Raw genomic sequence first — 14,881 nt, forward strand, 5'->3', positions numbered from 1 at the left:
CCTCATTTTCTATAAAAGGAAGCCCACAGATATCATCTAAAACTGAAGGAAAAAAAAAAAAAACAGAATAAGCATGATAAGTTAAAACGCCACAAGAGAAAAATTATCTATAGGGAATTTGAACAGGGATAGGGGACAGGGAGGCAAGAGGCAAAGAAGTGTTTTGTTTGTTTGTTTTCATTACAAACCATGTTAAATACAATTTTTTAAAGTACATACATATATTATTTTAGCTTTTTAAACTTAGTTTAAACATGATTTTGTAAAATTATGATAGGAAAAAAACAAAGTAAAAACTAATCCATTACAATTTCAAAGTTGTAACCGAACTTTTTTTCTCTTGAAATAAAAAGCAAAATTCCTAATAAAACCAGTGTATAAGAAACATTAGATTCAGGACAGTGGGCCTTCTTCTAAAATGTACTTTACCAGTAGACTTAAAATTTGCTAAATTCTATAGCATTTTTTCTGCCTCACGACTGAATTCTTTTATTCTCAAATAGCATTCTCTACATGGTTTACTTAAAATTATGTTCGGTAATTGTCAGCTCTCAGATTCAAGATTGTTTATTTCATCTACGTATTGCTGTTTTGTACACACACACACACACACACACACACACACACACGTGCTCTCTCATGTGTGCACTCTCTCTTTTTTTTTTTCTCTCTCCCTCCTTCCCTCTCTACCCCCACCCCTTAGGTTTCTTGCCTTTCTTCTGTTCTAGTCCAACAAATATCCAGGTACTCACAATGCTAGGTGGAGTACATTTTCATTAGAGAGAACTTTTTTTCCTTCAAATTTCTTCCTAAAGCTTATGAAATTAATTTTTGTTTCGAACGAATTCAATCATTTTACTATGCTCCCAAATACTTAATTTTTACTGAAAAATTATATACAACAAAGTATTTCTAAGCTTGATAATGAATAGCTCAGTGGTTATTTTAAGATTTTGTAATTTTAATTATGTATTTTAGATCTGATAAATATAAATTAATAATGCTATTATAATCAAGTGGTCACCTTTTCTTCGCTCTCTGGAGGCACATCTCTCTTATGACCATTCCCTCCCTTATTTTAGTTTATGAACTATTTTTCATCACCAAGCTATTCCAATGTTCATATTCACACTAAATCTAAAAAGATATTTGGAAGGGGCAGCATTTATATGAAAGGGCATTTTTTAAGGTCAATATCCTAACACTAAGGAGTATGAATTTTTAGGTAGTCATAATTTTTTCATATATCCAATGACTATTATTAGGTAATTACTAGGTTGGCTACTGGGAAGGACCCGATACAGACAATTCAATAAGTTTAAGATCTAATACAGAAGTTAAATACCTATAGTAAAAAGAGAAACAAAATAACAGCAGCAGCAAGCAAGCTCAAATCTGTGAGCATATTTCTAACTATCAATATCCTAGGCCAACCCCAAAATAAGGGTGTCTAGGGAAAAGGCAAATCATTGAGGCTTGCCCTAATTCCTGATTCTACTATTCACTACCCCAGCGTTCTTTCAGAGCTATTAAAGAACAGAGAAGTTGCATAGGTATGTGCAAATCTAAAAAGCATCACACAACTCTTTTTAGAGTATGAAAAAAGCTAGTACTGATAAATCAATATCTGAAGTCACTACATTTTGAGCGCTTATAAAGACCATTCTGAGATATCATTAAAACAAAGCAGTAACATTTATATAACCTATCGGGGGTGTGAAGGAGCACATCCATGCAAATTAAGTAAACAGACACAGTAACCCGTCTTTCCTAGTGGATGATGTCATGCCATTCATGAAAAAGATAATTTGAAGGAAAAAAGAAGAAAATGGCAGAAACATGGACTCTTTTCAATAAGTGGCAAAGAGTAAACCATGGAACTTAAAAGTATGTAGAAACTCTTTACTATTGTTCTACATGTTCCGAATAACCAAATCTCAATGTTGAAAAGATGTACCATTGCCTCAATGTGTTAATTAGAAATCCTGAACACCTATTTCTTATTTTGGTTTTACATTTATAAGTTTTTCTTTTCTTGTTCTCTGTCTCTGTCTCTCTCTGTCTCTCTTGCTCCATCTCTCTATCTCCCTCTGTCTCTGTCTCCGTCTGTCTGTCTCACCCCTCCCTACCTCCCCCTCTCTCTGTGTTTTAAATGGTACTGATGATGAGTTACATACATAACTTGCCTGAGTGAATAAAAGGAACAGCAGAACCAAAGAACATGGCTGACAGTTACCATAAATATATTAAACAAAATCTTTACCTTCAAACAAAGCATTATTTCTTCCAATATATTTTACTTTTCTAAGATTAAACTTTTTCTGTTATAACCATGCACATACACAAATCCATTTATGCCAAAGTGGGATCCTACTCCATCCTAGTAACTTCAACACCATTAACTGGGTAATTACTTTGAAAATACTACTACAAATATTTTTAAATGGTGAATAACAATATTGAAAGTCTGGTCTGGAATCAAAGCAAGAATGTAAAATAAAAGAGTGGGTGATTTGTCACAACATTATTGTGACAAATACAAAATCATTAATGTTTTTTAAATGCAACTATAAGAGAGCATTATAAACTAGGTAATACAGAATTTTTAAGCAAAAGCTAAACATGAAAGTATCTTTTAATGTATTTTAAATATATAAATGGGAGGGATATTTTCATGCATAGATTTTTTGCAACAGTATCCAATAATAAAAGTGAAAAGAAACAGTTATGGTTCTATTACATAAATCAGCATTTTTCTGTGTTGGCAAAAGGCACAACTAAATAACCCAACAGAAAGAACGACATTAGGAAGATTAAGATGGCTAAAGGTTAAAATAATTTTCTTTTCTATTTTCTGTAACTAACACCTGATTCTTACTTTGGTTTTATATGAATAAGGTTTTTCTTGATCTTGTTCTTGTGTATATTTTTTAATGACAGTGATGATGTTACATATGTAACTTGCCTGAGTGAGAAATGAAAGGAACAGAACCAAAAGGATCTTCTGGAGGATGGTTATGTGGAGCAGAAAGTGGGTCTACATTCTTATCTGAGGATGCTCTCTCCTCGAGCCTGTCTGCGAAAATAAGATGAAACAAAACAAAAAATAAAATAAAAACAAAATGAACTTTAATTTTTTAAGTGCTTTACAGTATAAATAAAAGTGAAAGTTAAACAAAAGAACAACCTTTTGAAAAATATTAGATTCAGAGTTCATTTTTATAAGTATTAGGGTATAGTCCTGAGTTTAAGATATATTTGTTGTTGCAAAGGCAAGCTTAAAAACATAACCTCAGAGCTAGTTTTCACTAAATATAATTAGTTAATAATTTGGTTTAGTTTAATTAAATACCAGTTGTCTTCAACTTGTAACATATTGGACCTGAACTTAAAAACAGCTTACTAAACAGAGACATATTTGGCAACTTTCTCCATAAACACTTATGGGAAAAATATTGCAAATGGTCTTTCATTCACAAAATAAGTAAATCCTACTTCTCAATAGCAATAAAAATAATTCACCACATTTCACTTTTTTGTTCATTTCTCATTATTTGTAATTATTAAACCACTTGCATACACAGAGATACGAAGATATCTTTCTACTAACTTAAACACCTTAATGACAGTTTATTTATTTATCCAACAACTATTTGAGCAATTATATTCTGTTTAGACATAGACACTGTTCTAGGCATGGGCAGGCAACATCAAACAAAACAAAGATTCTTGCCCTCATGGAGTTTACGTGCTGGCATCGAAAATAAATAATAAGCAATGAGCAAATGTGAAATATATATGCAGTATGTTAAAAGCAAATAAAGCTATAGAGAAAAATGTAGCAGGGTAAAAAGAATAAAGGGATATTCTGATTGGATGGTTCTGGGATGGGTCCTGAGATTGTGCACTTCAATAAGCTCCCAGATGATGTGATAGTACTGGTCCGGGGGCATACTTTTGAGAAGGCAAAACTCTAGGGTCTACAATATCCTGAATATACTTAATTACTGCTAAGGACAACTAATTCTTTAAACACCTTTATGATATTGGATATAATTATCAGCTTTTATGGCTAAAATTAACTGCAAACTCCACCTGAAACTTAAGGTTGTTTAAATTTTTACTTAAAACTTTGCTGAAGCACTATTAAATATTTTGTTAAGGAAACACATCTGACGATTTATGCACAAACAAAACAAGAACTACTTTTCAAATCCAAAACTGCAATGGATAACAATGAAAATTTATTTTAGGTGTTCTTTTTCAAGATATTAACAGTATACTTAATTCAGGAAATCGGTAACAAATGTTGATTGTGCCATGAAAAAAGTTTTTTATGTATTTTGTTGTCCAATGCCTATTAAAGATAAGTTAGTCTCAACATCATTATGAAAAAAATAAGGTTGAAGAATATATAACCAAGGGTTTTTACTTTATTGTGGTAGGAAGCCATAATCAAACTTTAAGGAGAGGCCTAAGAGTCACTGAATCACACAGGTGGTTGCCAATGTCATCAGGCCCTGAATGCATTTATAGAGTAACTTTAAAATCAAGGATTGCTCCTTCTATCACAGTCCTCCTAGACTCCCGAATTCTTTCTTCTTCTCCCAAATTCTAGTGCACAAAAGAGTGAAGACAAAGGAAAAAGGGAGTGGTATAGGTACTTAGCATAAAACTTCCTTCTTAAACCATCCGCATCATAATTGCCAGTATTCCTATATAAAACATAGTTACCCAGGCCCTACCACAGACCTAATGAATCAGATTATCTGGGTAGGGGCTTGGAAATCCACATTTTAACATATTCTCCAGGTTTATAAACTACTGTACCAATGGTTTCCTTGAATTCTCATGCACTGGTGTATTATCTCCATCAATCTATGGTGGATGAATTCATAGTAAATGCATAAATAGTACCATGTATTTATGACAAAAGTACAGACATGATCATGCGGGAGTAAATTAATATTTTTTATATAGGGGGTTCCCATAATTAAAAATATGGAGACACTGTTCTATACAAAGTTCATTTATCTGCTTGTGACAGTAATTGGGATAAAGTCACTATAAAATTAATCATGTTCTCACTGTTCTACAAAACATAGAATCCATTTTTCCATGGAGGAGTTTAAAAAAAATCATTCCAATTTCCAAAGTTCACATGATATTCTGGGTCCCAGGGCACAAAATACAAAATAAATACACATATTACTATTTTAAATTTTCAGTTACTTATAAACAAAAACTAATGAAATAGTAAGTTACTTTTCAAATACATAGTCACCTCTAAAATGTATTTAAGTTCCATTTTCAAATAACTGGTTTCCTTTGCGTTAGAGAGAAACTTGAGTTTGATTTGTCCAATATAAGCTTACCTCTTCCCACCTCCCCAAAAGAACTGTGTTGATGAATAAAGACAGTATCTTTTAAAGAATTTTAATTGATACAGATGGCAAAAATACAGGACTTAAAAATCCTAGAATCAAAGTATATTCCATAATATCAGGAAAAAATTAATTACTCTAAAAAGTTAATTCAGCAGCTTATATGAATAATGGCTTCAACGGCCAATAAATAAGGTTTAAAAGTACAGATTTCATCTGATACTTTTGAAACTGTTATTCTACACTGATGGAACAGTAACAGGTCTGTATTAGCTTAAAATGGTGAGACTTAATGTTTTACCAACTCTATATACAGATGTTTATATCTATTTAAATAATAAATCCACCATCAAGAAAATATTCCATTATTACTTTTCATTAACATGTAAAACAATTATTCAAACAAATGCAAGTTAAAATTTTTCCCAAAGCAAATACCTGCATTCTAATTAGTGTTTAATATATTAAATATATGACAATTAGATTTCTAAAGTTTACATACTAATCGGGATGCTTTGGTACAATAGACAATGAAAAATACACACTTAAACTTTTTAAAATGTGACCAGCTTTATTAATAATGCTCAATTCTGATTTAATGTTTTGGTCTTAAATAGAACAAGTGAAAAAGTTCTGACCCATAAATAATATTCAGTTACATTGAAAGCAAAAGCAAGAAGAATTTGGCTTATTTTATATGTTAAATCCCTTTGTCAACTGGTATATAAAATCAATTGTTTTCTTAAAGATCATTAAAAACCAGTTTTTGTTACCAATTATTACTATATTGGAATTTCAGTATCTCAAAATATATGATTTTAAAATTACTCTCGGGATATTACACACAAGTGAAGTATTTCTTCGACACCATATCCTTTTTCTTTTTCTCTTAATAAATAACCATGTATCGTTTTAAAATTAAATCTGTAATAGGAATATATTATTCTGAACAATGATTACATGGGCAATGGCTATATTTTTAAGGGCCACACATAAAGGTATTCAGTTTCCCACTGGAAAGCATCTCATAAACCAAATATAAATTATTTTAGAAAGGACTTTGAAAACTGTTGATAAACAGCTGCCCGGAGAAAAAAGGGTGAATTTGATATTTCAAATGCATCAATACTTTATTATTTTGGGGGCATTGCTAGGGACAGAGGAACCAACCAGTAATGACCAACAATCAATTTTCATTACACTATTAATTTTCTAATGCAACTCTTAAGATTCTGGAAGAGGTCTTTTGCCCATCAGTGTAATTTCAACCTGACCTAGAAACCAGATCAAATATTAGATACCTTACTGCTTGTGGGTGAAATAGAGATGACTGACTATTACAGTTAAGTAAAACTTTGTGAGGAATACATTACTGATTTCTTTATAAAGTTTATTAAAGATATTTCACCTCTCTTGAACCCCAATATTATGACTATCAATTATTAAGAGAAAAACATATCTTTCCATCCCTTTCCTTGCTGTTTCCTGTCACTTCTGCTATCGATGTATTTGCTACAAAGCCCCTTCTAATTTTGTTTTTTACTTGCCAGCTAAGAAACCTGATAGCTCAAATTTTTCAATGCTGGTTAAACAGCAATAACCCATAAGCCAGCGCCTAAAGACTTATACAGAAAGTGAGAAAAGAAAAAGTGGCATTTTATTGAGTGCCCAGGCTCTTTAAAGACATTATTTCATTTAATTTTCTTACAACCCTATGAGGTAAGCATCATTATACTCAGTTTTTTTAATGAGGAAGTGAGACAGCTGTTAAGTGACTTTACTGAGATTACGACCTAGTTAAAAGGCATTGTCAGGGATCAGAATTCATTCATCTTTGCTGGTGTTATCTGCCAATTTAAGTGCATCAGCTTGTGACAGTGATTGTGATAGCTCAGAGACCATCTAGGCAGTTTTCCAAATGGATGAGTTGCTCCAAGTCTGACCTTCAGATAAAGTTCCTCCTGCACTTTCATTTGAAATATAACATCTTTCCATAACTGCAATGAAGTCTGAACTTTCTTTGCCATACATATGTGTGCACAAGTACATACACATATTACATATGTTATCTGACCTTGAAGTTTAAAAGCGAATAGCTGGTTAAGAATTTTACATGTTAAACCAAATTTTTATGAAGTTATGTATACATGGATATTTATATGCCATTCTTGCCTATGTGAAGTAAATAAAACTTTAGTGTCATTACAAATTCTAGGGAGCTCAGAATAACACATTTTTATAAGGTCAAAATAATGTGAACACTTTACCCATTCCATAAATTGATTTTTTTTTTTAAAGAGAATGTTTTACCCAAGGAGTAGAAAACACAGATTTAGCAAACCTTTGGTTACTGTCACAGTCAGAATACCATGAATATTTTAATTTTACTGTTTGCTTTAAAAATAATCCTATAAATTATAATGATCTAGTTACCCCTGTCTCCCTGCCATTCCCCCAAAAAGGATGCTTCATTTCCTTTTTTAAAACCTTGCTTTTCCAGCCACTCAACATAAATTATAGGAAAAATATCAAACAAAAAAGTTGTGGTTTAAAAAAAGAATTTTAATAAAAAGATGTAAGATTGGTTTTACCAAAGTTAACAGACCTTTATTAAAGGCTCAGAACTCATTTTTATATCTGCATTTAATCATCAAATTAACTTTTCATAATCATATAACCAATATGTAAAGTACAAATTTAAATCTCAAACAACTATTCACATTAATTCAGGGCATTTAAAACTTCACATAAAATATATACCAGTTTGGAACAAAGCATTTCATCTAATAAATGTTCTCATAAGGCCAGTTACCTAAAATAAAATAGAAACTAGGGACTATAACTAGGGACTATTAAGACCTTCTTTTCACATGTAAAAATGGGAAAAAACACTTGGATGTGCGTGCATGTATATGCATGCACACTGGCATGCGCGTGCGCACACACACACACAAGCTTTAGAAATCTGAAAACTATCTACATATTTCAGAAGCTTTTTCCTCCTACTTGGCAACCTCCTCAAAACACTCCGCACATCCTGTTTCCAAAAAAGAACTTTTCTAAAATATGTATGGTGAGGCTTGACAAATTAAGTAGTTTAAGAAAAGTAAAAACATTGAGATATCTGAGTTAAAGTGGAAAAGAATTTATTTAACTTTTGCCATATCAGGACAACAAAGCAGCCCTTTCGTGTCACCACTCAGTAAAGGGGCATCACAAAACATTAACATAATGTAGCAGCCCATGTTTTCTTTCAGGCACTTTCAAAGGGCATCTCAGACCCACAATATCTTCTATTGAGTGTACAAGAAAATAGAGCTGCAAAATGACTAGTAAGGCAAGATACTAATGTCTCCCTTTTTATTTGAACATTAATTTTCCAAGTTTTGGAGATATTCTGAATTTAACATTCGAAGATATGCAGTATTTAAGTGTTAGGAATCAGCATATTATCAGCAATCTTGGGTTTAATAACTACTATCAAGCAATTGAGTTCTACTGCACACAACATAGTTTGATAGCACATGTAAAAGAAGATGGCCTGATTTTGCCCTCAAATGCGCAAAAAGAATTTACTATTTACCCCCTGAAAACAGTCTTTGGCCTTGCTGAGTAATCATAGAGCTGTTATTTTACTGGGAAGCAAAATAAGCCTTCAAGTGTCCCTTACTTGATCTTAGAAGGTCAAATTCTCTGTCCAACAGTTCTTCTTCTGTTAACTTAGAGAAATTATCCTCTCCAAAAGGATTCCACCCTGACATATCAGGTGGGTTACTGATGTTCTTCTGATGTGTAATATTTGCAACTGCCTCTTTATCAGCAACTGACCTATAGTAATAATTAAAAGAGGAAAAAGAAGCAAAAAACGTTAAAATTAAATTTTTCAAATGCCCTAGTTCATATTTTATAAATGCTTAGAGAAGGAGATCATTGTATTGTGATGGAGATAGCAGATAAGGACAGGGATTGAGAGGAAGACCACCTGGGATCTGAATAGCCTCTGTAAGGTCACTAGCTGTGTATCCTTGGGCAAATACCTTAACCTCGCTATGTCTCAGCCTCCTTATCTGTAAAACTGGAGTAACAGTATCTATAACTCATAAGATTACAGGGAAGATTAAATGATTTAATACACATAAAGTACAGAGAACAGTGTCTGGTAAAAAAAAACAAATAGTAAGCACTCAATATATATTAACTATTATTATCATAGTGAGTAAGTCTTAAAGTAAAAATCAGTTGCATATCAAATTCCTAAAGAAGTATCTCAATTTTGCAAGTCTTGACTCATCCTCTTAAATTTACCTTCCCCATTGGGAGTTAACTGCTATTGCCACCACACAGGTCTTTAAAAGGAAGAGAGGGCAAAAGTTGCTCATTTAATCCCTTAATCTAAGCCCCCTCAAGGTAGCTGAGCCTAGGATGGAATGTTTAAAGACTTACTGAAAATTAGAGAAGAATAAACAGTAATTACTCAATAAGAAGATAGTCTTTTTTAGTAACCATAGCTTAGGTATCTTAATAATAAATATAATTCAGATTAGAACTCACTCTGGGAATGCATTGACTGCCAAAATCTAAGCCTGACTCCTGACAGAATTCCATCTCTAATTCCAAAACTATCTTCTACGATTTTCAAAACTAAGAAAAATGAGCATTACCCCTCCTGCCTGTCATGATCTCTTACAGAACTTTCTAATTCCCTATCTGATTTGTCCTCCACTTGTTCCTGAGATGAATTAATAGATTCTTCTTGGTAGACTGTAACTCAATTGGGGGGTGGGGGGATGCCTTAACCTACAGTTTAAACAGGTGTGAAAATATGCCTACAAGTTCTCTGATACCCCACCCTTCAAAGAGTAGAACCAAATTCTCTGCCCTTGAATGTGGGCTAGATCTAGTGACCTGATTTTAACAAATGAAATAGGACAGAAGTGCCAGTGTCATAAGACTAGGCATAAAAGGCATCACAGATTCTTTCTTGCCCTTTCTTTTGGACCATTCATTCTTAGAGAAACCAGAATAAACGATTCCCTGTTCAAAACAGTCTATAGTTTTGCCAAAGAGAATAGACTATACTCAAGTGGCCCTTCAAAGAGATCCATGTGGCAGAGAACCGAAGCCTCCCTCTCCTGCCCAAAGCTATGAATAAGACATCTTATAAACAGATCTCCAGCACCAGCCAAGCCTTCAGCAGACTGCAACTGCAGCCAATATCTCAACTGTAACCTCATGAGAGACCCTTCCCTGGACATAACTGTACAACTAAGCCACTCTTAAATTTCTGAGCTTGCAAAGAAAGTGTGTGAGATGTTTATCATTGTTTTAGGGCAACTTATTATGCAACAACAAATAACTAATACAACAGGGTGACTTGTATCATAAGAAGATCATGTGTATTTATATTTATTATTTGAATACAACATGGTATACTCTCTAATATTCATACTAAAGATATATTAACACAGTAGAGGGTAGAAATTTGAGCAGAAGACTGAGTGGGAAATAAAAGGAAATAATCCTGCTAACCAAGACAGTGACCTTTTCCCTTTCCTTCTAAGAACTACTTGCTTTCTCATCTTCTACTCAAATGTCCCTTATATGTTTAGAGTCAAAACATTTAACCCCAATTTTTACCTTCCACTGACGTAGTCATAAGGAGGAATATTTGCTTACAAATCACCTTTTAAATTTTGTAAAAATTTAACATATAATCTTTTATATAAAGGTTGACATTAAATAGGAATAATAACAGAGAAGCAGCACCGAGGCGCCAAGTGAGGCTAAAGCAATGTTCCTGTGGGAAGTTCTGTGTTCCTAAGATCTATTTGCCCAGTGTATAATTGTTTCTACCCACCTAACCATCACCCCTTTCCTGCTCCATCTTCCCATTTGCCTCAATACACAGTGTCACATGAGTGGCATAAAAGAAGTCTTATACACTTTCACAGATACCCAACCCAATATTTCCCAAACTAGGGTATGCAATATATTTTTAATGATACTTTTTTTTAATTTTAAAATTGCACAGAGATTAGAAAAGAATATTTAGCATATCACATAGTGAGTTCATGAACAGCATCAGTAGAGATGAGATTTAAGTAGACAATGCTACAGTAATTCACATGAGTTAGCAGTATCAGCACCTCGTGTGCTTATGTGTGCCTCCAATCTTTAGATACTCATCTTCCTCTACAACTAATCAGATGTTTAGGCAGTACTTATACTGTGAAGTTCTAACATGAATTCTCTCACGTTTCCGATTCATGACTGGCCAGTGACACAACTTTACTTCCAGAGGTTGGTAATCCTTTAAAATGCAAAGTGTAACAAAAGTATACATGCTGTATCAGAGATGACAGTTCAATATTTTTGCATTTTCCAACCACATACACTAGATAAAATCATTATTTTTTAACACTAGTTAACATCAACATTAAAAAAAAAACAATTACTTAATTAATACAACAGTGTCATCAGTATCTTAAACAATATCAAGCAGAATATTCTATTTTTAATGAAGAATAAAACTATTCCATTCTTATCCCTAGGGAACTTATTTTCAGGTATGTCCTTTCTGTAAATTTATTAGATTGCTAGTGGTAGTTCATAAAGTATATTTTAGTGGCTTTAATTTGTTTATAACATATAATCTTATTTAACTTTATTATTTACAATACTACTATTAATTTATTAAAGAAAAAAGTGCTATGTAGGATAATAAAAAAATTACAACTAGAGTAGGTAGATGACAAAGAAGTTTGGCAAATACTGATCCAGATCTTTAAACCAGCCCTGCTCTCCACTTAGACATACTTGTCCTAATTCATGCACCTCAATTTTTTATTTAAGAAAGCACTTAAATAAATCAGTTTCTTTCCCCTTCCTCCCTTGCTACCCATCTATCTCTTTCTCCCTCTCTCCCTCTCTCTCCCTCAATCCCTCACCTAAACACAGAGGTTGAGAGGGATATATAGCAAACTGTATACTTTAATCCTCTCCTGACATGCTCAGTGAACAAGTACACTGCTGCTGTTGCTGTTTCTCATGCTCAACTCCCAGCCAGAGCCTGCAGACACCTTTTCCCAGCTAATGTTTCACATCTTGAAACTGTGTTGTACAAGAACTTCTTTGGTGTTCCAGTCACCAAAGCTGTAACAGCTACCTCCTCCTACATATCTAAATATATTAGGAAATATTCATAATGGTCAATAGACTCTTAATTACAAAATCCTGAAACAGTCCTCATGTCAAATCTGTTTGAGAAAATTTGTATCACTGTTCTTTATTATAATATAATGCTTTCAATATGAATTAGCCATGCAAAACTCTACTAATCAACATATCTGAATAACCAAAATACAGTTTCCCAACTAACTATGTTATGGTAACAATAAGCTCGTTGTATCTTATCTCAAAAAAGAACAAAATGATGCATTAAAAAAACTGTTACCTGTTTAAATTTAACCAAATTTGATATTTTTTATGAGTAAATGTTATCAAATTAATTAAAAATAACATCTAAGTTGAAAAAATTAACTTGTCTGAAAGGATTATTTTTTTAAACTACTAAAGTGGCTTGTTAGGATTTTGTTTCTACTTAAATTACAAATGTCTTAACATATAAGCCCATAATTCTCTTAACCTTAAATGCTGCTGGATGCTGCTAAGTCTTACCTGCAAACAGCAGTTAGCAAAATTAGCTAGCAGAAATGCAAGGAAGGATGGTGAAGCACAGGGGCCAGAGAGGACTCATAAGCGAAAAGGGGGAGCTCTACAGAAAGATGGACTCTACATTATTCAGAAGCCATTTAGGGATTCCACTCCACCATTACACCTACTTCTACAATAATTTCCTTTGCATTCACTGGAAAAATACTTGCCTATTGGCACTATAAGAGGAGTCCATTACGGTTCCAACCTGAGCCGGAAGTGAAGAAGTGTAGGAAACCAAAGCAGGTGAAAACTCTTGAGGGGATGTAAGATATTCGGATGGTGCCTGTTGTGGAGACTGCTGATGTTGAGCTAGCATTTGCTGTTGCAAGAAAGCCTGCTGATACTGCTGCATCTGTAACAAGAAATGCTGTTATATAAAACAATGCTCAAAGTCACTAAAGCACTGTCAGCCTCACATCCATTCACTATGTTCCTTCTTTTCATACTGGCAACAAAATCATAAACTTGAAAAATAATTTATATTTGAAGGGGCAGCTCCCTACTAGAAAACTACAGCAAGATGAAAAATCTATTTAAGAAGTTGTGAAGCTAGGCTCACTTGGCAGGACTCAAAAATCCTCCTTTAAACATATTAAGAAAAAGACAATAGAGTAGTCTCTAGTATGGTGGTTACTATAAGAGAGGTCAAACTATTCTCTGAAGCAAATGCAATTTTCCTTTGAGTTTATTTTTTCTTTAACTGACATTTGCTAAGTGAAAGGGATGTATGACAAAAGATCATGGGTAATAGATCATTTCCCTTATATTACGAGATAAGAGAAAAATACTATCAGTCAGTTACAAGGTACCAAATTGCAGTGCTATAGTTCAGCCCAATTTAAACCTGCTTGAGAGTACATGACTGGCTTTGATAAAATACATGTAATTAACTCACTTGGATTGACTGAATTATTAAATTCTGAATAACGGCATTCACACTGTGAATTCTAATAGTATATTCAGAGAGAAATCTCTAGAAATTACATAACACTTACCATTGTAGGATACTGTGATGCAGAAGGTTGTGGCTGATATACCGAATGCATTAAAAACTGTTGCTGAAGTATTTGTTGCTGCTGCATTGCATGTTGATACTATAATGAGAAAGATAATTTCATCAATATTACTCATGCCTTTTTTTGTGCCAGTCTTTTTTTTTTAAGTATTGATCTTACTGTAACAATAATTTGGGTACTCAGTAGTCCAAATACCAATGTATTAGTCAGTAAGCAATTATTTGTCAGTAAATGGCTACACTTTACATGCGCTTATTGGAAATGGTATCAGAATTATCAGTGAAACATAACAGATTCAGCTAAAACCATTTCCAACACAGTTTAAGAATGTTGGAGGGAAAGCCTAAACTTAAACACATTTACCAGCTGATGAAGACCCTGAAGTGACTTGTGTCCTGGCCTCATTACAGTAAATTCCCACTCTCCTCTATCTCCTCCGCTTCAATAATATCTTCTAGTCATCCAAGGGCACCACCTACTTAACTACCCACCACTCTAGGTCTAACAGTCAAGAAAAGGAGGGAGACACCCATGAGAAGTGTCATACATGTAACTGGCTCAAAAATACTTCAGGAAATGATGAAAGGATGATAGTGGCAGTCATTACATCAAAAACAGTTTAGTGAAACTAGAAATTTGCAGGTTGTGGTGAGGCAAAGGACAGAACAGAACTTATGGTCATTCTTTCTATGTCTCTCCTAACTCTATCACCCTTTACCATACACATACACACCAACCCAGGCAAAAAAAAAAAAAAAAAACTAA

The 14,881-nt window shown here is 33.3% G+C and overlaps 1 protein-coding gene across 1 annotated transcript in view; it reads right to left on the reverse strand.

Annotated features, from left to right (window-relative positions):
- BMP2K (BMP2 inducible kinase) overlaps window positions 1-14,881 on the reverse strand; it is a 109,333-nt gene that overhangs the window by 13,260 nt on the left and 81,192 nt on the right. The window contains exons 12-15 of the mRNA XM_015586071.2: window positions 14,096-14,194; window positions 13,268-13,452; window positions 9,055-9,212; window positions 2,966-3,076 (exon numbers count right to left, since the gene is read on the reverse strand). Coding sequence (XP_015441557.1) covers window positions 2,966-3,076; window positions 9,055-9,212; window positions 13,268-13,452; window positions 14,096-14,194 — 553 coding nt within the window. The remainder of the gene's footprint in view (window positions 1-2,965; window positions 3,077-9,054; window positions 9,213-13,267; window positions 13,453-14,095; window positions 14,195-14,881) is intronic.

The sequence above is a fragment of the Pteropus alecto genome, unplaced genomic scaffold (genome assembly GCF_000325575.1).
Source record: "Pteropus alecto unplaced genomic scaffold, ASM32557v1 scaffold161, whole genome shotgun sequence".
Taxonomy (NCBI): domain Eukaryota; kingdom Metazoa; phylum Chordata; class Mammalia; order Chiroptera; family Pteropodidae; genus Pteropus; species Pteropus alecto.